At 38.9% G+C, this 21,762-nt stretch overlaps 1 protein-coding gene across 1 annotated transcript in view; it reads right to left on the bottom strand.

The window, feature by feature from the left end:
- lrp1bb (low density lipoprotein receptor-related protein 1Bb) overlaps window positions 1-21,762 on the bottom strand; it is a 471,212-nt gene that overhangs the window by 237,770 nt on the left and 211,680 nt on the right. Inside the window, exons 9-13 of the mRNA XM_066685917.1 lie at window positions 18,018-18,240; window positions 7,129-7,315; window positions 5,178-5,321; window positions 1,535-1,771; window positions 119-299 (exon numbers count right to left, since the gene is read on the bottom strand). Coding sequence (XP_066542014.1) covers window positions 119-299; window positions 1,535-1,771; window positions 5,178-5,321; window positions 7,129-7,315; window positions 18,018-18,240 — 972 coding nt within the window. The remainder of the gene's footprint in view (window positions 1-118; window positions 300-1,534; window positions 1,772-5,177; window positions 5,322-7,128; window positions 7,316-18,017; window positions 18,241-21,762) is intronic.

Here is a 21,762-nt window from a genome sequence, read left to right as displayed (position 1 = left end):
ACATTTCTGCAGGCATGTAGTCTTTCATCAGGCACTAGAGCTGAAGTGATGTCTGTGAATGTTGTGCAAGGTCATTTCTCTTCACCTTGAAACGGCCTATTCACTGCTGATACTGCACCTGTTGAGTGGATCCACCACTATGGCTCTGGGATGAGACATATCTCCCTCTAACAGAGTCCTCCTCGTGTCTGCCGCCCTCTCCAGCCTGGCCACACTGATCGTCTTCCTGTAGCCATCATTTGTCCAGTACAAGTTATTTCCAATCCAGTCCACTGAAATACCTTCCACGTTATCCAGATCTACAAGAAAAATAACAGAGAGAGAGAGCGAGGGAGCGAGAGAGAGAGAGAGAGAGAGAGAGAGAGAGAGATACATCTTGACATGTGTTTAATTACATTTACAGTTCCCCTCACTAAAGCTTTTGCTATATATAGCACAAGTGGGAACTTTCCAAGCCATACCATTAAACCAGAACATATTATACCATTTTCTCTGGGGTCTTAAAACTGCTGTGTCAAAATACCTAAAGGATCAAACAACACAGCACTATAACAAACAGCCCTGTTCAGAACGACAGGTTCCAGCACCTGTTCCTTTAAAGGAAAATGAGCCACAGCTCAAATCACTGAGAGTTAATCATTTTATTTTTGTTCTTTTTCTTCTCCATTCTTATGTCCATTTTAAGTCAGTGCTCTTATTTGTTTATACTTCTTTTTGTGTTACTATTTATAACAGTGTCTTTGTTAAGAGCACAAAAACTGACGGGGTGATTTTTTTCCCCACAGTGTGGGGCTTGGTAGGAGCTCCAGACCCTCAAATTAATATTCACTTATAAACAGAGAAATTGTTTTTCCATAATATCTCCCAGTAAACTGTAAAATGAAGATATGTGTTTTGGAGTTTGTGAAAGTGGTCTCTGTCCTGGGGTTGTGTGCGGAAATAAGGAGATATTAGATTTTCAGATTTTCTAGGTTTGTATTGGCATGTGCATAGCAGTTAATGTGGTATGGTTTGTTTTTGTTCAGTGGTTATGCTTTGATTGTAGACTTTGAATTCATTTCAGAAAAACAAATTCAGTGTGTGCTGGGCCCTGTGTTTATAAAAGCATGCAGGCTAGTGTATATGTTTGTATGAGGATTTACTGAATATAAATGTGTGTGTGTGTGTGTGTGGTGTGCAGCCATGTCGGCCCCCTTAGGGCCATAGTTGATAAAACATATGAAACCTGATTTTGTGATTTTTTAAAATATCAGATCAGTCTAATGCTCTATGTTTTCCACAGCTAAATCTTCAAAGCACTACCAACATGGGGACCATGCCCAACACTTTTCCCCAAAACAATGACATTCATTGGAAGTTTAGGAGGTTTTCCTTTTCCTGTTAAGTTGCTATTTTGAGAATTTTTTTGTTTTGTTTGGACAGCAATAATATTTTAAACATGTGGAAAATGTGTCCATCTTTTAAAGTAAATACCCTGAAATCTATACTCGCATTGAGACATGCAGTGGTTTCCAAACAAAAGCATTATAATCACCATCTTTGAGAATCGTCTCCCGACTGCTTCCATCAGTCTTCTGGCGTCCAATCAGGAAGCTTGTGGTGTCAGCAAAGTAGATGTATCCAGTCTCAGCGTGGTAGTCCAAAGCTCGTGGGTTCACCAGGTCCTCGACCGGGACCATGTGCTCATTGCTGGACTTCACATTTATATCCAAACCCCGAATAACTCCAGGACGGCCTTTTCCATAGAAGAGGAAGAGATCGTTCTTGGGCTCTGCAATGTTCAGAACAAAAAATGGGTCAATCGGTGATGAAAATTTGGCTTTGAAACTGCTGTGTTTGGCTGACTGACCAAGTGTGCAACATCTAGGGACACTTAAAAGGTGACCTCTGATGCTTCTTACATACGGAATACATAAGTTAATGAGCTTAGAAGAAGCTCTCTGGTAATAAGCTTGGCAGCCTCACCAAATTGGAGAAATAAATGGAACAATCAGGAGCACTTAGCGTCCTCGGGCAAGATTTGTCTTGATCACGCAGATCCGTTCATTTGTCTGCAGCAATGTTATTTTTGTTAATTGAGAGTGTGCTTAAACAATAAATCCCCTGTTGTCAGATTAACACTGAGACACAGCAAAAGTGACACTGATCAATGGGTTCACAACATGGAAATATAAATTAGCCTCTTGTTAACAATAATACAGATATAGAGAGGGTGGACTTTGCTGGGAATGATGGTGGGCCTTAATGCAGGCTGTGGAGAGGAGGGGCTGGGGGTTGTCTGGGAGGCTTGTGGGTGTGTGTGTGTGGAAATAGCAGGGGTGTAGAGAGGCTTTTCCCTCACTGTCAGCCTTCCCTTTCCCATAGAGACTCAGCCAGTGAGGGTGAGACCACACAAGCATCCCTTCAATTCATCATTCTGGGAGCAGAAGCTACGCTACCTTGAAGACAATTAAGTGCTCTGAGACCCAGATATCAAACGCAACACGGTGACTGCTGGCGGAAGGCAGGCAGCCATTTAGCATCACGTCTCGTTAGAGCGGCACAGGAAGAGAGGGAGGCAGGTGTGGAGTGAACATCTGGACATAAATATAAATCAAACACGTCACAGAAGGCAGCGCTTTCTTCATTACTGCTGGTGCGTCATGCGCACACACTCTGAAAGGCATTATTAATTGAGCCCAGATTTTCACCGTCAGCTACAAAATGTCAATTGACCACCAGGGGCTGGAGACGCAGGGCCAAGTTAAAAACGGTTGTATCCCTCGTCTGTCAGGCAACATTTCAGAGACCCATTTCACCCCAGCAACATTGACCCATCTTCAGTTTCACTAGATACTGTAGCTATAACTACATCCACAACACCCTATTGATTCAATGATCCTAGGTCTTATACATACATACAGATTTAGGGACACACTGATCTACTTTAGTCTATAAATACTGTATATATTATAGCTCCACTCACATCACCAATAACCTACTGATTCACTGACATCACCTCTAATATAAACACCATCAGAGACACAATAATCTTCTTTACTGTATACACACCTACTTATTCACTGATTTGTCCCTTTTTGTGTATCACAGTCCACTCAGCATTAGGTTTTGTTCTGTATAGTCCTGCCTCAGACTGCTCTCATAGTTTCACGTTAAAAATAACACAATGTTGTACTTTTACCTTAAAAAGGCTTCAAAATTTTATGAGGCTTCACTGATCAGTAATATGTGAATAGAGCCTCTGTCATTGCTACTCTGGGCTCAACACTGCAGAAACTGCACTATGTAACTTTTGGAAGAGGGTAGGAAACCACGCTCCCCTTGATTTTAGAACAGTGCTAAAAAGTGAAAGTACATTCTGCAACTTAAGAAGGTGCCCATGATCAATAATGACAAATCCTAATTAGCTTTTTTTTGTTTGTTTTTAAGCTGTAGAGTCATCAGATCATTCTCTATGGGTTCGGGGGGGGGGGCTTGCCTCAACATGGCAAAGGCAATGTAACTTTATTAAAGAAGACCTTTATAATGAACTCGTGTATATAGATATGTACAAATACTATACAGCATGTAGATAAACAGAAATATTTATGTTGTATTTCTAGTGTTCACTGATGGTACTTCCACATGAGGTGACCAGTGAAATAAAACTCTTCAATGTTAGATCACAGAGTAAAGCTAGTTTCCTGTTTAATTTGTACAGTGCAATGTTCCAATTGTCTACATGGTTAGCTCTTAATTTACACATTGAACAACCTGTCATTGCAAACAATGCACCCCCCGGAGCCATTTGGAGCCGACAATGACAATTATTACAGAACATAACTATTATGTAAGTTTTCTTAATATGAAATCTTGCTTATTATGTTAATGCTGAATAATTTAAATAGTACTCCTAGTTTTTAGCCATCATTGACATTTTTGTCATTTTGATTTACTCTATAATTATGATAATCTTATTACTGGTTATGGATATCCAAGTTGCTGTAAAAATGTCTTGCAATTTATCGTAAAACTGGGGCATTTGTTTACACCCCATTATAGCACAGGATTATTCCAAAACAGAGACAGTATTCAAGTGTCTGTCTTTGTCTCTGTCAGCTGAGATATGTTACCTGTGCAGTCAGCCACTTCATCCTCCAACTGAAAGTAGCAACCTACATGACTCAATTTTGCAGCTTTGATATGCTGATGAGAGGAAAAAAGCACACAGTATACACAGGCCTCATTTGCATTCCAGCAAATGATTCTCAGCTCATCTGGTCAGGTCTAAAATGAACTCAGCTCCGTATTTAAGACAGCATTCATATGCATATTAAAAAGGCTCTGCCACCTCAGATGTTTAGCAGCAACAATAACAACAACATAAAAAAGAGTACAATTAAACTAAGGTAGCTATTTTTGTGTTTGTGGATGCATTAAAATGACAAAGGTTGAAAAGGAGTAGGGATGTCTAGTTATACTACAAACATTTATAACTGGCAGATGTGGTTCCAAACATTAAGCAGCACTGATTGCTGACACAGGTGGTCAATTGTGCAGATACAGTTTGTCTATTGTCCTCAGAAACGCATTGCTGATTTAACTGGATACTCTAGAGCAGCCACACATGAACCATGCGCAAAGCCAAGCATGGGTTGGAAGGGCATTTGGCTGCGGAGCAGTGTTCCCTGGAGTGATGGAGAAAAATCCAATATCTCTGAGAAGAGCTGGCTATTTAGTTCTTGTTCTTTAACACCAGGACCTGACCTCACTGGGGATATGTGACTAAATGCTGTTAAATTCACACAACAATGTTCTAACATCTGGTGAAAAGACTCGGCAAACTGTTCAGGCTGTTACTGAAACAAAGAGAAGTTCAGAAGTACTATCAGGCAAGAGGGTCTCTTCAAACTGCTTTCCTAATTTAATGAATTTCAAATTTATATTTGTTGATAGACTTACGAATGAAACCTTTCACTCTCTCTAAAAAAAATAAACCTCCTCATGTCGGCTTGGCCACACTGAATGTCTCCATGTTGTATGGAGACATGCTAGAGGATTGGCTCTACACACGTCTCTGTATCTGTACTGGCAAAGGAAAGCGAAACACATGAAACTTATCAGCTATCAACATTCACCACCAATTTCCATATCAGTGCATTCCTGCGTAGAGGCAGCATATTGAGAGGTGTACTGACTTTTGCAGGACTGTCCATCGTTTCCCAGGCTGAATCCTGTGCGGCAGCGGCAGGTGCGGGATTTGTAGCTCCCACTGAGAAGACAGAGGTGGGCACATCCTCCTGCTTTACCGTATGGGTTAACCTCACATGCGTGACCCCTGACTGGGAAGAGGACATTCGTATCACACACACCATTCCTCAGCCAAGACACACATTCTCACTGGTAAACAGGGATCAATATGAAGGTCATGATTTTCACAGGTTCAGATGGTGTTATACACATGATGTGCAATAGCTAGTGCATATATGTCTGTATATAATAGGTGTACAATTTTTAAAAATAACTTTTGTAATGTTCAATTGTAATTCAATGATAACTGTCATTGATAACAAAAATAGCATAAAAAATAAAACGTTTGATAATGGCAGCACGATCAGGGCAGCACGGTGCCTCAGCAGGTAGTGTTGCAGTCACACAGTTTTAGGAACCTCTCCAGGTGACTGTTTGTTAGGAGTTTGGTGTGTTCTCCCCATGTCCGCATGAGTTTCCTCCAGGTACTCCAGTTTCCTCCCACCGTCAAAAAAAAAAAAAAAAAAAAAAAAAAAAAAAAAAAAGCTGTTGTTGGTAGGTGGATTGTTGACTCAAAATTGTCCATAAGTGTGAGTGTGTGAGTGTATATCGCCCTATGAAGGACTGACAACCCCTCCAGGGTGTGTTCCTTATGCCCAGTGATTTAGGATAGGCTCCGGACCCACTGCAACTCTGAATTGGATAAGCGGTTACAGACAATCAATGAATAAATAATCACAATTAATCGTATTGTTCCGCCTTAAGATTGAAGCTTTTAAAAATACATATTTAAGTGTAAAATAAACCAATCAACGTTAGATCAACATGATGGAATTATATTTATTAGTCATGTCTATTGATTTAAAAAAAATAGTATCACAACAATAAAATCAAAATGCTAGTACGTCCTTGTATCTTTGGGAGAGAGATAAATGTGCAGTGAAATATTCATATTAAACTCGAGACCATGAATAAACCATGCCTTTTTAAACGTTTTTTTATAATATATTTATGTAATTTTGATGATGTCAGAGTTAGAATCTCTTAATTTTCTCGGTAAAAGTTTCAGGGAGAGATTAAGCATCAGGCACAGAATAAAATTAACACTACAGAGCAGTTCATGGCACAAACAGAGTAATTAAACAACATAGGAAACAAAAGAGGAGATGTGTGTGTGTGTGTGGGTGGAGAGCGAGAGAGAGGTGATAATTAATATGTTTTACAGCATAAATAAATAAGTAGTCTACCTTCTGAACTCAGCAGTAGTGAGGCTGTGTTTACATCACTAGATAAAACTGCTAATACTCTACTAGACTACTACTGTTAGAAGGGTGAATTATGGGAAGAGGTTGTGGCCAAATTTGGTAAAACTATTAATTTATATATTTATATAATATATAATTTACAATATATATTATAGATACAATATTCTGGTTTCCTCCAAAAACACATGTTGGTAGGTTGATTGGCGACTCTAAAGTGTCCATAGGTGCGAGTGAATGAATGTGAGTGTGTGTCGCCCTGTAAATACTTGAGCCCCCTCCAGGGTGTAGACCGGCCTTCTGCCCAGCGAGTTGGCTCAGACCCACCATGACCCTGAACTGAATTAGCAGTTACACATTGTGAATGACTGAATGAATAAATATAAATAAAATGAATAAAAAAATTATAAACATATATATATGATACACTTTGGGATCCAAAACTGGAAGTCATATACATTAATAAAGTGTTATGTAAGTCATCATAACTTAACAGGAAACCTGCACGCTTTGTAATATAGTACGTATGTCATAGAACATCTCATAAATGCATGTTGCAAACCTTACAGAGACAGGACCCATAGGAATTGTTAATAAAGTCATTCACTCACAACAAAAACAATCCAGCAGACTTTACCTTTTGGTTGAGTGAGTTTGTGGTAAACACGTATTGCCCTGGAATTCCCCATGCTGGTTAGCATCTCCGGGTCTGTGACATTAAACCGATTTATCCGTAAAACATCCACCGCGGCTTCACCCAGGGATTCTGAGCGAGTCGCATACAAGTAGTCCTCGAAGACAGCTAATCCATGCAGGTAGGCCACCTAGAACAAAGAACATTCACCACCATGGGCTAATTAAAAAAACAGGAATCTACTTATTGAGGTAAAAAAGCTGCAGGCTCACTCGCAAAGCCAAAACCTGCAGCTGACAAATGTCACAGGGCCTTCACAGCAGTCGGGGGCCCTTTAAGACTAGCATTTCTTCCCTAACACTACCACAATGGTTAATAATGCAACTGTATTTCTTGTATCTAGAGCTGGATCAGAGACACAGGTTATGGATTTCAAAGAGGAATATGTGGTCTACGACATTGGCACTGCTTATTTATTTAATGATATCTGTGTCTGACAGTTAAGATATTCTACACAGTGAAAACAGTGTGGGGTGTGCTTTTCTGGATTTAAAAATCATCTCAAATGTACATTCTTCCTGAACAGAAGCTCAGATAACCGCAATAGCTGAGAGGTGCAGTTCTCAAAAGGCAGGATCTCAAAACAAATATCCTATGAAGACAGTGTAGTGTGTATGACTGATGTCAGCTTAAAAATAGTCAATCTTTTAATACAGTCACTCTACTGCAGCAGAGTCGTCTGAACACCACCACTTCTGGCTCGATTAAACCTGCAGGTTTTTATGATCTTTTTTCATCACTATTTGGAAAGTGGCAGCTGAAAATAAAACTGAACAATAGACTTCAGAGTGTGACAGCTTCCTTCAGAGGATTGGCTTAGAAAGATGAGAAACGGTGTCTGGGTTTCAATCAAAGACAACCAGACGTTTAGACTAATAAATGTATATCAAGAATTAGGATAACATATTAATCAGTATCCTGAATAATTCAGGTGTTAGAAACAAAGAACAATTCAAGGTCAATAACTTGTCAGTAAAATATTGTAAATTTATGTTGCCTTTCTTTTTTGTAAAAAAAGTGTCTTCGTTTATTGCTGACACCAAGAACAGTCTTTTCTAATCCATAGGCTGCCATCTGCAGTTTGTTGTAAATACAATTCACACATTATTTTTTTCTTCTTCTTCTTAAATCAAACAAGAAAAGATATGTTTGGTGCCAGAAGCATCCAGTATCTATTGAATAAGTCAAATTAAGTTGAAGAACTAATTACCCAACATTAGTACATGACCTAGTACATGATCATTGCTCCATTGTGCCTAAATACAAACCGGATTCCAAAAAAGTTGGGACACTAAACAAATTGTGAATAAAAACTGAATGCAATGATGTGGAGATGGCAAATGTCAATATTTTATTCGTAATAGAACATAGATGACAGATCAAATGTTTAATCTGAGCAAAAAAGTTGGGACAAGTAGCAATAAGTGGCAGGAAAAAGGAAATTGGAACACTAATTAGGTCAACTGACAACATGATTGGGTATAAAAAGAGCTTCTCAGAGTGTCAGTGTCTCTCTGAAGCCAAGATGGTAAGAGGATCACCAATTCCACCATTGTTGCACAGAAAGATAGTGCAGCAATACCAGAATGGTGTTACCCAGCGTAAAATAGCAAAGACATTTAAGTTATCATCATCAACCATGCATAACATCATCAAAAGATTCAGAGAATCTGGAACAATTGCTGTGCGTAAGGGTCAAGGCCGCAAAACTCTACTGGATGCTCGTGATCTCCGGGCCCTTAAACGTCACTGCACCTCAAACAGGAATGCCACTGTCAAGGAAATAACAGAATGGGCTCAGGAACACTTCCAGAAAGCATTGTCAGTGAACACAATCCAGCGTGCCATCCGCCGTCGCCAGCTGAAACTCTACAGTGTAAAGAGGAAGCCATTTCTAAGCAAGCTCCACAGGCTCAGATGTTTGCACTGGGCCAGGGGTCTTTTAAAATGGAGTGTGGCAAAATGGAAGACTGTTCTGTGGTCAGATGAGTCACGATTTGAAGTTCTTTATGGAACACTGGCACGCCATGTCATCCGGACCAGAGATGACAAGGATAACCCAAGATGTTATCAACGCTCCGTTCAGAAGCCTGCATCACTGATGGTATGGGGTTGCATGAGTGCTTGTGGCATGGGCAGCTTGCATGTCTGGAAAGGCACCATTAATGCAGAGAACAATGTTCAGGTTCTAGAACAACATATGCTCCCATCTAGACGTCATCTCTTTCAGGGAAGACCCTGCATTTTTCAACAAGATAATGCCAGACCACATTCTGCAGCAATCACAACATCATGGCTACGTAGGAGAAGGATCCGGGTACTGAAATGGCCAGCCTGCAGTCCATATCTTTCACCTATAGAGAACATTTGGCGCATCATAAAGAGGAAGATGCAACAAAGAAGGCCCAAGACGATTGAACAGTTAGAGCCTGTATTAGACATGAATGGGAAAGCATTCCTATTTCTAAACTTGAGAAACTGGTCTCCTCTGTCCTCAGACGTCTGTTGAGTGTTGTAAGAAGAAGGGGGGATGCCACACAGTGGTAAAAAATGGCCTTGTCCCAAATTTTTTGGGATTTGTTGACACCATGAAATTTTGAAACAACATATTTTTCCCTTAAAATGATACACTCTCACAGTTTAAACTTTTGATCTGTGATTTGTGTTCTGGTCTGAATACAATATTAGATGTTGGCACCTCCACACCATTGCATTCAGTTTTTATTCACAATTTGTTTAGTGTCCCAACTTTTCTGGAATCCGGTTTGTACAATTAAATCCCCATATAAATACTCCAACATGTAGTGCAAAGCAATCCCAGAACAGTAGAAGCTGATACTATTAATAAAACTGATTACAAAAGAAATGTTATATGAGCAGCTGTGCACAAACATCTGTACACTGGGTCCCATATCCTGCCAAGGTGAAGCTGATTTTTCTCTCCAGGCTCCGATTAGTTTGTAGTCATAAGCAAAAATGTGGGCCCCCTTGGTAAAATGACATGTTTTGTTACAGAGTCAGTAACATGGAGCAAACACTTTGGAAGGAATGTCAGGAAGCAAACATTTTGTCACAGCTTTAAATCTTGTAGAGTGATTTGCAGATATTTTTGTAGGGTCGTCATGCAAACACAGACTACTTAAGGTCTAACCACAAATGTTCTATGATGTTTAGGACAGGGGACAGAAAGAGACCTTCTAAACCCTCCAGTAGGTCACTGCAGGTCACCAAATTTGGATTTTGAGGTACGTTTGAATGACTATCCTGTGAAAAGCCACCCTCTTGTTAGCAGCAGCCTTTTAACACATGGTTTGACATTTGCAGGATTTGTTGGTATTTGAAGGAATCCATTCTTCCCTCCACCCTTGCAATATTGCCAATGTCACTGGTGGCAACACAAGACCAAAGCATGATAAATCCATCCCCATGATTCACAGATGGCAAGATATTTGTTTCACGAAATGTAATCCATTTTTTCACCGAATAGCTCTGATGATGGCCAAGGAGATCTCTGTGAACTCATATGGCTTTTCTAGATGTTCCAAAGCATAATTAAAAAAGTTAAGTTATGAGGTCGCATACAAGCTTTCTTTCCTGGGATACTTTCATGGAGACTGTGTTTGGGCAAGCAGTGTTGCACACTGGAACTGTGCACCACCACTGCAGCACAGCAAAACATTCCTGCAGATACTTGGCAGACATATGAGGTGATCTCCAGAGTTGCTCTGAACTTCAGTTTCGTAACATTCTGCTCCATAGAAACTGAATGCTGAAAATTCTTGGCTATGTTCTTATAGTCTCTTGCCTTGTGGGCATTGATTACTTTCGATTTCAGATAGGCGGCTGGTTAGAGGAGGCTGCAGTGTCTGAGTGTTAGCACAAGGTTTGAAGACTCAGAGAATGTATAAAGCTTGGATTTTTGACAGTTTTTAATTAAAACTGCAGAAATGCCTCAAATCCGATTTGCTAATCAAGGTCATAACCTTCTTCAGAAATAAATTTTAACTGTTGGATGTCCAGACAAACACAGATGATTTAGATTTGCCTGGCATCATGCTCTGCCAACTGAGCATATTCTGTTCACATAATACCCCTAGCAAAGTGGTGATTATCTCTTGAGACTTTGGATTCGTGTTCCAATACATGAATAAATAGTCACTGTTTCATTTGTTTCTTTCAGTTGTTGCAGCTAAAAACATGTACATACCTTAATGCTTTTCCTTTCTCTGTAATTTAAGAGCCTGGAAAGCTGTGCATTATGAGTGCACAATGGTTTATAAACTATTGAATAAAGAACAGCTTGCTTAGACTCTGCCTAATCTGCTTTGGCAACGCACCAGCCTGAGTTAAAATATTAAATACGGCATGGGAAAAATAGACGCAATCAATATCTGGTTGTAGAAGTTACATTTGAAAATGTATAGATGCATATTTATAAAGTATGACAGTGCTATGGCTTTACTGAACAATAATTTAATCACTGAGCTTGGATGTTAATGATAGGATGACAGGATGTTAAGGCCGTATGTAAACCTGACTGGTTACAGTGTGACTGGATTTGAGTTAAGGGTTCCAATGTGATTCTTAAGCAAAACTCTAATGTAGTCAGAAACAGTTCTGAAGATTTATTGTATAAAGTAAATTTGCTATCGGTTGAATAGCAAAGTTCTAATTTTGTATTCAAGATTCAAGATTTTTCCCCCAGGGGTCATTTTTTCAATAATATAAACTAATAAACAGCTTGGCGAGTAAAGATTATATGTTGTCAATATAATTACAATGAGCCTCTGTGATGCCGTGGTGCCATTTAAAAGCAAACATAGCCAAACACTCTCTGCATGGGCTGGGCTGCCTTCCCTCTCCTCATCATGCGGCCAGCACAGACATCGGATAGCTACCATAACAGAACTGGGCATGTAGGGTTCTTCTCTGAACATCTTGAGCTGTGTAACGATACAGTGTCTACAGCAGTTATTAAAGAGCAGTGTCGGGTTTCACATGCTCATGCTAGCTTTCCCAGTTCCAATTTAGATACAGTGAAAGTTTGGGGGAGTCCTAGGTAAAAGGTGGAATTAGTAAAGACCATATTGGGAGAATTAAAAAAATAATAATAAAAAAATTAAATATGTAATTACTTAAATTAATTTCTGTGCTATTGTCCATTTTTGAAAGTGCAACATTAAAAAATCAAACATGTCTTGGTTGATGACATCTTGGAAAAGGGTAAAAATGTGTACAGTACATTTGAGTATTTGTCAAACTAGCACTTTCATCTGTGCTAGTACCCAAAAAGAGACACAGATTGTCAGGTCGAGTGAATGTATATGAACACAGACAGAGCGAAAGGGGTCAGGGAGAGTGTTTGTGTATTGTGTGCATGTGTGTGTTTTCCTCTGAAAACATCCAGTCCTTTTGCAGCCTGACTGTGCCCACACGCTACATCTCTACATGTGACCGTTCTCTGACGAGAAGAGACAGGGACAAGTGAACTCTGCCCACACACACACACACCAGGCTTCACCTGAACCCAGAGGAGACAAAACACCACAACCCAGGCACATTGCCACATGCACTCAACTATGAGTCCCACATGGGAGTGTTGTTCTTTTTCCCTTAAAGGTTGAGGTCAGACTGAGGCAAAACCACTTGTGATGGGTATTTTTTATTTTAGTGTATTGTTTATTTATTTTTTTCTTTTGGTTTGTTGTTTGTTTTGCTTTTTAACCCCTTCCCCCCAATAAAAAAATATATATTCCCTTTTCTTGCAATGTCTCCCCCAATCACACAATGCTACCAATCTTGGAGAATGAAAGCCAGCACCTGCTTCCTCAAGAACATAGGAATCACACCACTGCTTCTTTTTTAACTGCCACCTGTGAACTAACACATCACTGGACAGCCCATCGCATTGCAGGGGATGTCCAGTTCTGTTATTCCAGCTAAATCACACTAAGAGTTGAAGAAAGGGTCTCCTTACCTACCCAGACAGAGAGTGTGATCAATTATGCTTTCTTAGACTCCTGTGGATGGACATGTCATTGTCAATGATAAATCTCACACTTTGTCAATGATTGCTCCAACATCTACCCATCACTCATTCCATATTTAGCTATTACCAACTCCACATAATCACAAAATGCTACAAACATAGCACATGCCTTTCCAAAGGCATGGGGAACTCAACAGCCAGCTCAGCATGATTGGATGGGAACACTAGTTGCCAAATTATGTTATGTTAACTTATGTTAGCTAGCATAATGCTGAATAATGGAGGAAGGTCTCCTCTCTCTGGGAGTTTTTTAATAGAAAGAACACATGGCAGTTTTGAGGAGAATGTTCTTAGGAAGTATATATGGACTATACCTTTCTTTCAACATTATGCCCTCATAGAGAGTAAGGTCATTTATGGTCTCTCAAACTGAGTCCACTGTCCAACTCTGATGATGAGTCTAACTCCTCTAGATCCACAGTTAAAGACAACTATTAGATATTAAACCAGGAAACTTTCTATTTGGAACTTTAATGTGATTCTGTGACCCCTACTGCCATAACAGTCCACAAGTGGCTTTCAGCATACTGTCAAACTCTTAAAACTTTGCATAATAATGTCCGCCCATAAAGATTAAACCTGCTCCCTTAGTTTCATTAAGTCAGTATGTGGGTTTGCCATAATTGAAAACAACAAATTAGCATGGGAAAGTAAAATCTGAATCACAAAGGGAGGTGGAAAGGTGCTTAAGCGAGTTGGCGATGAAGCAGTGAGAATGCTTTTGGAGAACAATGAGGTCGTCAGGGGAACCGCAGCTCTGGAGGAAGCAGAATGCTGGCTTCACTTGCTGCAGGAACGGAACGTGTTAGCGAGCCCTCCAAAGCATGTCGGGAGCCTATATTTATGGCCACCATTAAGTTGAGCACACCTGCACCCATACAGTGATCCAGGCCTCTCTGTGCATGCCCTGCTCCCCTCTCGCACAATGAGAGACCCATCAGGTTGCTCTGCCGAGGTCGTCTTTTGAATAATAATAATCCCTAATTATCGGCCTCATAAGTGCACTTCAGGTAAAATATTCTAATGGTGAATCCATTTCACACAATCTAGTCTCTGGTCTGTGTATTCATTTCAACTAATTAATCATTGAATGTGTCTGTGAATTCAGCACTCAAAGGAAGCCACACAGATACAGTAGCTGCTGGGAATAAATGCCATAATCATCATTAACTCTGAAATCCATCCCCACGCTGCACCTGCCCCCTCTACCATTTGTGAAAGTGGGTATGGCCCTGAACTGCTCGTTCAAAGCTTTGAATCATGGCTTAAAGCTCTTTTTTCACATCAGTTCCATTGCATACTGTACATGATCACACTTTCATATATATATATATATATATATATATATATATATATATATATATATATATATATATATATATATATATATATATATATATATATATATATATACAGGGGTTGGACAATGAAACTGAAACACCTGGTTTAAGACCACAATAATTTATTAGTATGGTGTAGGGCCTCCTTTTGCAGCCAATACAGTGTCAACTCGTCTTGGGAATGACATATACAAGTCCTGCACAGTGGTCAGAGGGATTTTAAGCCATTCTTCTTGTAGGATAGTGGCCAGGTCACTACGTGATGCTGGTGGAGGAAAACATTTCCTGACTTGCTCCTCCAAAACACCCCAAAGTGATCTGGTGATCTAGATCTGTTGACTGTGCAGGCCATGGGAGATGTTCAACGTCACTTTCATGTTCATCAAACAAATCTTTCACCAGTCTTACTGTGTGTATTAGTGCATTGTCGTCCTGATACACGGCACCGTCTTCAGGATACAGTGTTTGAACCATTGGATGCACATGGTCCTCCAGCATGGTTCGGTAGTCCTTGGCAGTGATGTGCCCATCTAGCACAAGTATTGGGCCAAGAGAATGCCATGATATTGCAGCCCAAACCATCACTGATCCACCCCCATGCTTCACTCTGGGCATGCAACAGTCTGGGTGGTACGCTTCTTTGGGGCTTCTCCACACCATAACTCTCCCAGATGTGGGGAAAACAGTAAAGGTGGACTCATCAGAGAACAATACATGTTTCACATTGTCCACAGCTCAAGAGTTGCGCTCCTAGCACCATTGAAACCAACGTTTGGCATTGGAATGGGCGAGCAGCCCAGCCGTGTATATTGACCTGTGGAGCTCCCGACGAACAGTTCTGGTGGAAACAGGAGAGTTGAGGTGCACATTTAAATCTGCCGTGATTTGGGCAGCCGTGGTTTTATGTTTTTTGGATACAATCCGGGTCAGCACCCGAACATCCCTTTCAGACAGCTTCCTCTTGCGTCCACAGTTAATCCTGTTGGATGTGTTTCGTCCTCCTTGGTGGTATGCTTACATTACCCTGGATACCGTGGCTCTTGATACATCACAAAGACTTGCTGTCTTGGTCACAGATGCGCCAACAAGGCATGCACCAAAAATTTGTCCTCTTTTGAACTCTGGTATGTCACCCATAATGTTGTGTGCTTTGCAATATTTTGAGCAAAACTGTGCTCTTACCCTCTGCTAATTGAACCTTCACACCCTGCTCTTACTGGTGCAATGTGCAATACTTAATACATGTCACAACTTTCAATGTGCAACACCTGCCAGTGTGCGGTTTCTTGAAAAATATATTCATATTTTTCATTGCTCAGTGAAATAGACATTTTATTATTGCCGTCAACCCAGCGTCTTTTTTTCGGAGTTAAAAATGTTTTGTTGCATGCAGAAATGTTATTTCATTTTTCTGCAGTCGTTCATTGATTTCATAAATGTAACACAGTACAGTTTGTTTAGCACATAGCACAAAGACCAAAAAAAAAAAACTCTTATTTGCAGTGTTATTTCATTTAAAATTTCAAAAGGATTTTGTGGCTCCCAGTGTTTCCTTTACTGTGTGAAACGGTTCCAAATGGCTCTTTGAGTGGTAAAGGTTGCCGGCCCCTGCCCTAGTAAGTAGTAATATGTGATAGGGGCCTATATTTTAGGGTTAGGGTTAGGGTTATATCTGGAACATGGCCACTATCCTGAAAGCTGCCATATTGGATCAAGGGCACAAGTTTCCAATGGAAAGGTGGTCGTATAGCATATCAAAGAAGACTAGACTTGTTTCCGAAATTGAATGCCACAATCAGATTTGCAATATCTCTGACTTTACATCTACAAAGTGGAAACACAAGGCAGGTGTGTCTAACAGAGTGGAGGGTGAATGGACCAGTGTTTAAAAACTCCAGCAGCACTGCTGTGTCTGATCCAGCACAAGTTAACACACCACCACCACCACTTCAGTGCCACTGTACCACTGCAAATGATCTACGAGCCAAATCATTCCTGCTGTGGTGGTCCTCTGGGTGTCCTGGCCATTAAAGTTCAGAGTGAACTGGGGGATATGAAAGTATGCAGAGAAACAGCTGGACTACAGTCTACAAAGTGGACAATGAGTGTAGATACAAGGTAGGCATTCCTAATCCAGTGATCATGTTGTGTATATATAAAATGTAATGATCTTTGCCTATATACATGCAAATTGAATCACATTTAATTTAGAAACGGTAGATTAAATAGATTTAAATGAAGTTCATAATATTGATCCTAATATAGAAACATTGGTCTCATCCCAGCTTAAGCTTAATCCATTGCTGCTGCAACCCACCGTTACGCTTAATTATTCAGAGAGAACAAAAGAACATAATTTGAGCTTTAAACATGTTGTTACTGACTGCTTTGACCTGCATCCACAGCTCATTCTGTGAATGTGAGGAGATGTCCCACTCCTTTCAGCTTTATGGTACATCGAGTGGAAGTTTCACACCCATTGTTCTAGTATAGCACTTAAAGAAGATCCATACATTATCTCCACCATTTCCCACCAGGCTGAAGTTGTAAAACAAGTGACTGGTGACACTATTCACCATTTTCTATAAACGCAGTGACCTTTCGCAAATATACAAAAAAGCCAAAGAAATATTTTAAGGTGGAGATCTATTCACTGCTATATAGGGTTTTACAACACTCACATATTATTAAACAAGCACACAGTTTTACTGACACAAACCACTGAATAATCCTTCCTTTGGAGTAGTTTGTTAAATGTGAGGGAGTGAATTCATGAGTTAGTGAATATGTGAGTGAATAAATGAATAAGTGAGTGAGTGAGTTATGGAACAAAGTGTTTTACAGCTTAACATGTACTCAGACAAACTGGTAGCATCTCAAATCAGATATTTGTTCTGTTATGCATTTTGTTACCTGCGAGTGAGTGAGTGAGTGAATCAATGAGTGAGTAAGTGATTTACAAGCCATTATAAGATTTAAATATGCTACTAAATATCCCACTCAGAAAATAAACACTATAACACGTTAGAGATGTGTTGTGCTAAGAATTTTGTGAGGGAGTGAGTGAATGTGTGAGTAAATGAGCGAGCAAGGGAATGAGCGAACAAGTGAGTGAGTGAGTGAACGGGGTAAAACCCAATTTTATAAGGTATTGTCAAATTCAAAACTCAAACAAAAGATGTTTTTTATGGTTATGAGTGACTTAATGAACGACTGAGTGTATGAATGAATGAATGAATAAGTGGATGAGTGACGTGCAAGCCATTAAAAAAAACTACTCTGACAAAGTAGTACCATATTAACAGAGAGATTTGTTGTGCTAAACATTTTGTTAAATGTGACTGAGTGAGTGATTGAGTGAGTGAACACATGGGTTAAAAGCCAGTTCCATGATGTGCTTCAAACATACAAATATTACTCCAACAAATTAATAAAGCACTCACTTGACTCCCCTGGACAATGGTGTTTCTGTTCTTCCCGCTGTAATCCACTACCTCAATGTAATCCAGATATGCATCTGCCCAGTAAACCAGCTTCTTCACTAGGTCCAGTGCCACAGTGGTGGGCTGTTCAATCTTATAATCCACGAGCCGGGTTCGGTTTGTGCCGTCCATGTTGCAGCGCTCCAGTTTGGCTACGTTCCCATAGTCAGTAAAAAAGAGCATCCTGAAACAAAATGAGCAAAACATTAATTGAACCTTTGAATTTCTAGCCCAGATGTTTGGACACATATACACGTTATAGGCCAAATGATATAATAAATAGTGATGAAGGTAAAAGGTGGACACGACATATTGAAAAACGTGTTAACACTTTATTTTAAGGAATACAAAAAAAAAATTTGAAAGACATATTTTCTTCATTATATGACATGGAACTGTCATTAATCCACATGCAGCTGGGCATCTAGGCTATGCTTATAGGTTACTGAAATCCTGTTTGGACAACATTCTGACATCACTGACATTATGAGATTTTTTTCATCCAAATGATCATGAATAGATTCGGAATTACAGACCCAGACTGACCCTTTATATACTTATTCAGTTCTTTTAGTTTCTAATTAGGTATTCATAACTTTATATATTATAATTCATGCTCAGTGATTTGCATAACCTGTTCTTAACATGTTAATTGTGCATCGCTGAAAATCAACATGCAATTATTAGTGATTTCCAGATAACAGACACCCAGTTAGTTACTAATAAATATCACAGTAAATAATGCTTAATGCAAAGTGAATAAATCATTTATAAATACCAAATTCATGCATTATTGAACAAAGAAAATAAGCATGTAATTTGTGTTCCTTAACATAAAGCATTACCAAACCGGTGAAGTTACATGTAGTTGTTATCGCTTCTGTAACCGTGTGTCACACATATGCATTTTTTATGCTGTAAAACTAATTTATTTAATTTTGGCGCAAAAGAGTTTTGACTAACAATTAATATCTGCGACTCTGACATCTGCAGGGTAGTATTCAGCAAATTACATTCTAATTAAATTAATCACATACTATGTCTATTTGAAAGCTATTTTTCATATATATTTTACATTTAATTTATCAAAATCAATAACACATTTAAGGAATTAATCAAAGCGAGATTGGCTTAGTATCAAGAATAATGGCACAATCTAAACGCAGCAGTGATCCACGTGTAATTCGTCTTTAAAATGAAAGAACTACTCAACACGCCATGCAGGTCCCCTCAACCCTGGCAATAAAGCAGTAATATGAGTCTGAAAACCAAATGCTACAGCAGCGCTCCAGAAGGGACTGAGACAGTCAATGCAAATTTAATTAGCAGTTTAAATGGAAGACTCCGTTCAGACTAACCCAACACTCTCACAGTGCTTAATTGCACCCAGGAAATAAACACAGAACATGACAAAGATGAAAAGCTTCATAGTGTTCAACAGCTTTTATCACTGGCCTGTTTTTCTTGTTTTACTTTTGACAGTTCCCTCATCCTCAGACTCCTTCACAGCTTCATTTTGGCTTTTGCATGTGAGTTATTGCCTTTTTCTCTTTGGGGACTACATTTATGAAGCTCATTAAATGGTACAAATGCTAACCTTTGGTCAGACTGAACATTAAAGGAAAGACAGCAGCTTAGTTCTTCTCCACCTACAACCCTCCCACTATTTATCTCACCACCTTACACCTTGCTTAAATGTGTAGAAACGAGAAGAAATCATCAATAGTGCCTACAGCGGGAGGGTAACCTAGAAATAGAGTGTATCTGTGTGTAATCTAAAGCATTAGTTCAACGGACGCTCAGTACTATGCCTCACAACACTGTGAATTTGGCTTCTTTAGTTTAGTGCTGGAGGTACAAGGCTATCGTGGTAACTCCAGAATAGTCAATAGTTGCCCGATCCTTTGTGTAAACACAACATGCCCAGAGCTTCTCTCTGCTCTAACCACATCCATATCTACAGTAAGGTCACAAAAACACAGAAGCTTGCTATATAAATAAACCACAGTCATCGCCATTTAGCTCCTCTATACGTACTATGGATATGTGTTTGTTGTATTTTATAATTGTTCACCTGGACATTAAAAATAAAATAAACCATTAAAGTAAACAAAATTTACGTTCAATTGCAAGTATCCACTAGGGGTGCTGTTTTGGTAATACACAAAATATATGTGTTAGGTACTCAATATAAGTTGGATAATACAGTCAAAATTTATATCAAGATATATTTCTTATTTTTGGTCAATACAATAAAAATTTGATATCAATATGAACAATATAAGAGTCACCGAAAAACTACCAAGAAAACAAAAGAAACTTGACATCACTGTCAAACATAAACCTCTTGGCTTTGTAAATATACATTTTTTATTTAGTTTAAAAAATACTAAACTCACGGCAACGCCTGATAATGAACATCTGTCAGTGATATCAGAAAACATCAGATATTGAAATATTATAAATGTGTTTAAAAATAATATTGCTGTTATTGAAAATTTTATATTGCAATATATACCGATATTGAATTATTGTCCAGGCCTAGTATTACAAATACATTTTATAGCATATGTTGTGTAAAGTATAATTTTAATTAAAAATTAAAATATAATTCTGCTATTTTGTGATTTTATAGTAACTGTTCTGTACTATTATTAAAATTGACATCTGACATTTAATTCGTCCAAAGTGACCTAAAATGTAGCTTGAAAAAATAAGCCAGAAAGATTTATTTGTCACTGCATTCTTTATGAGTTCCATCAAGGGAAAAGCACGACAATGCAGGTCCATTGATTGGTTCTGTTTTGAAAATAATACATAGAGTTTTGATTTATATTATTCAAAGATGCTGATGACTTTGATGTTAGCGATTGTGAATGTAGAAAATTAATGGTTAATTTATTACGATTATATTAATTTTTTTCTGAAATAAAAATGGTCATTCTTAAAACTACACAACAGTCACCATAAAATATCAGAAGAGAAGAAGAATGTTTGAATTTTGGATTGCAATTATATGTTACACAAAATTCTTTAAAACCCAAGTGTACAGAATTAAAGAAACAATGCTGTAAGCCAGTGTGGGTGAAGGTTTTTTTTACCTCTGCTGAGGAAAGAAAATCCTGCTGCTTCTGACCTTGTAACATAGGATGTGTTTACACATTTCACAGATTTTTTTTTTTGGGGGGCACAAAGTAACCGGTTCATCCACAAAGGGCAAGCCACATTCCATGCATATTGTACAAATCCTGGTAATGGCCTTTTATGAAATTTATGAACAAATTCATCTGGAGGCCATCCTCCTCAAAAAGAAGAAAATTTCTTCCTCAATTCTTAGCTATTGCTAATTCCACCCACCAAGGTCTTACTGAGGCATCACTGTTTAAACAGATGCTTGTAAGCCCAGTAAAGTGTTGTTCATTGTTTAGAACAAAGGACCTTATCTATCTAACAGCAATGGCACAACTGAGATGTGGCAGTGAGTAATCAGCGTGTAATCCAGCTCCAAAAGCAGCCAGAAAACCCAACTCAGTAGTTCAAAACTTACAAAAAGCCTTTTCTAGGCCTCATAAATCGGGATATGCTTAAAGAAACTTGTGGCCTTCATAGTTTGAGCTTACATTTATAATGAATGGACATAGCTCTGAAAAGTAAATCTGATTTAACAGTGCGACAGGAAACATCTCAATCCGCTCTGTTCTAGAAG

The sequence above is a fragment of the Hoplias malabaricus genome, chromosome 12 (assembly GCF_029633855.1).
Source record: "Hoplias malabaricus isolate fHopMal1 chromosome 12, fHopMal1.hap1, whole genome shotgun sequence".
Classification (NCBI taxonomy): Eukaryota; Metazoa; Chordata; class Actinopteri; order Characiformes; family Erythrinidae; genus Hoplias; species Hoplias malabaricus.
Note: the sequence above shows the minus strand (reverse complement) of the source record. Positions and strands in the feature narration are given on the sequence as shown.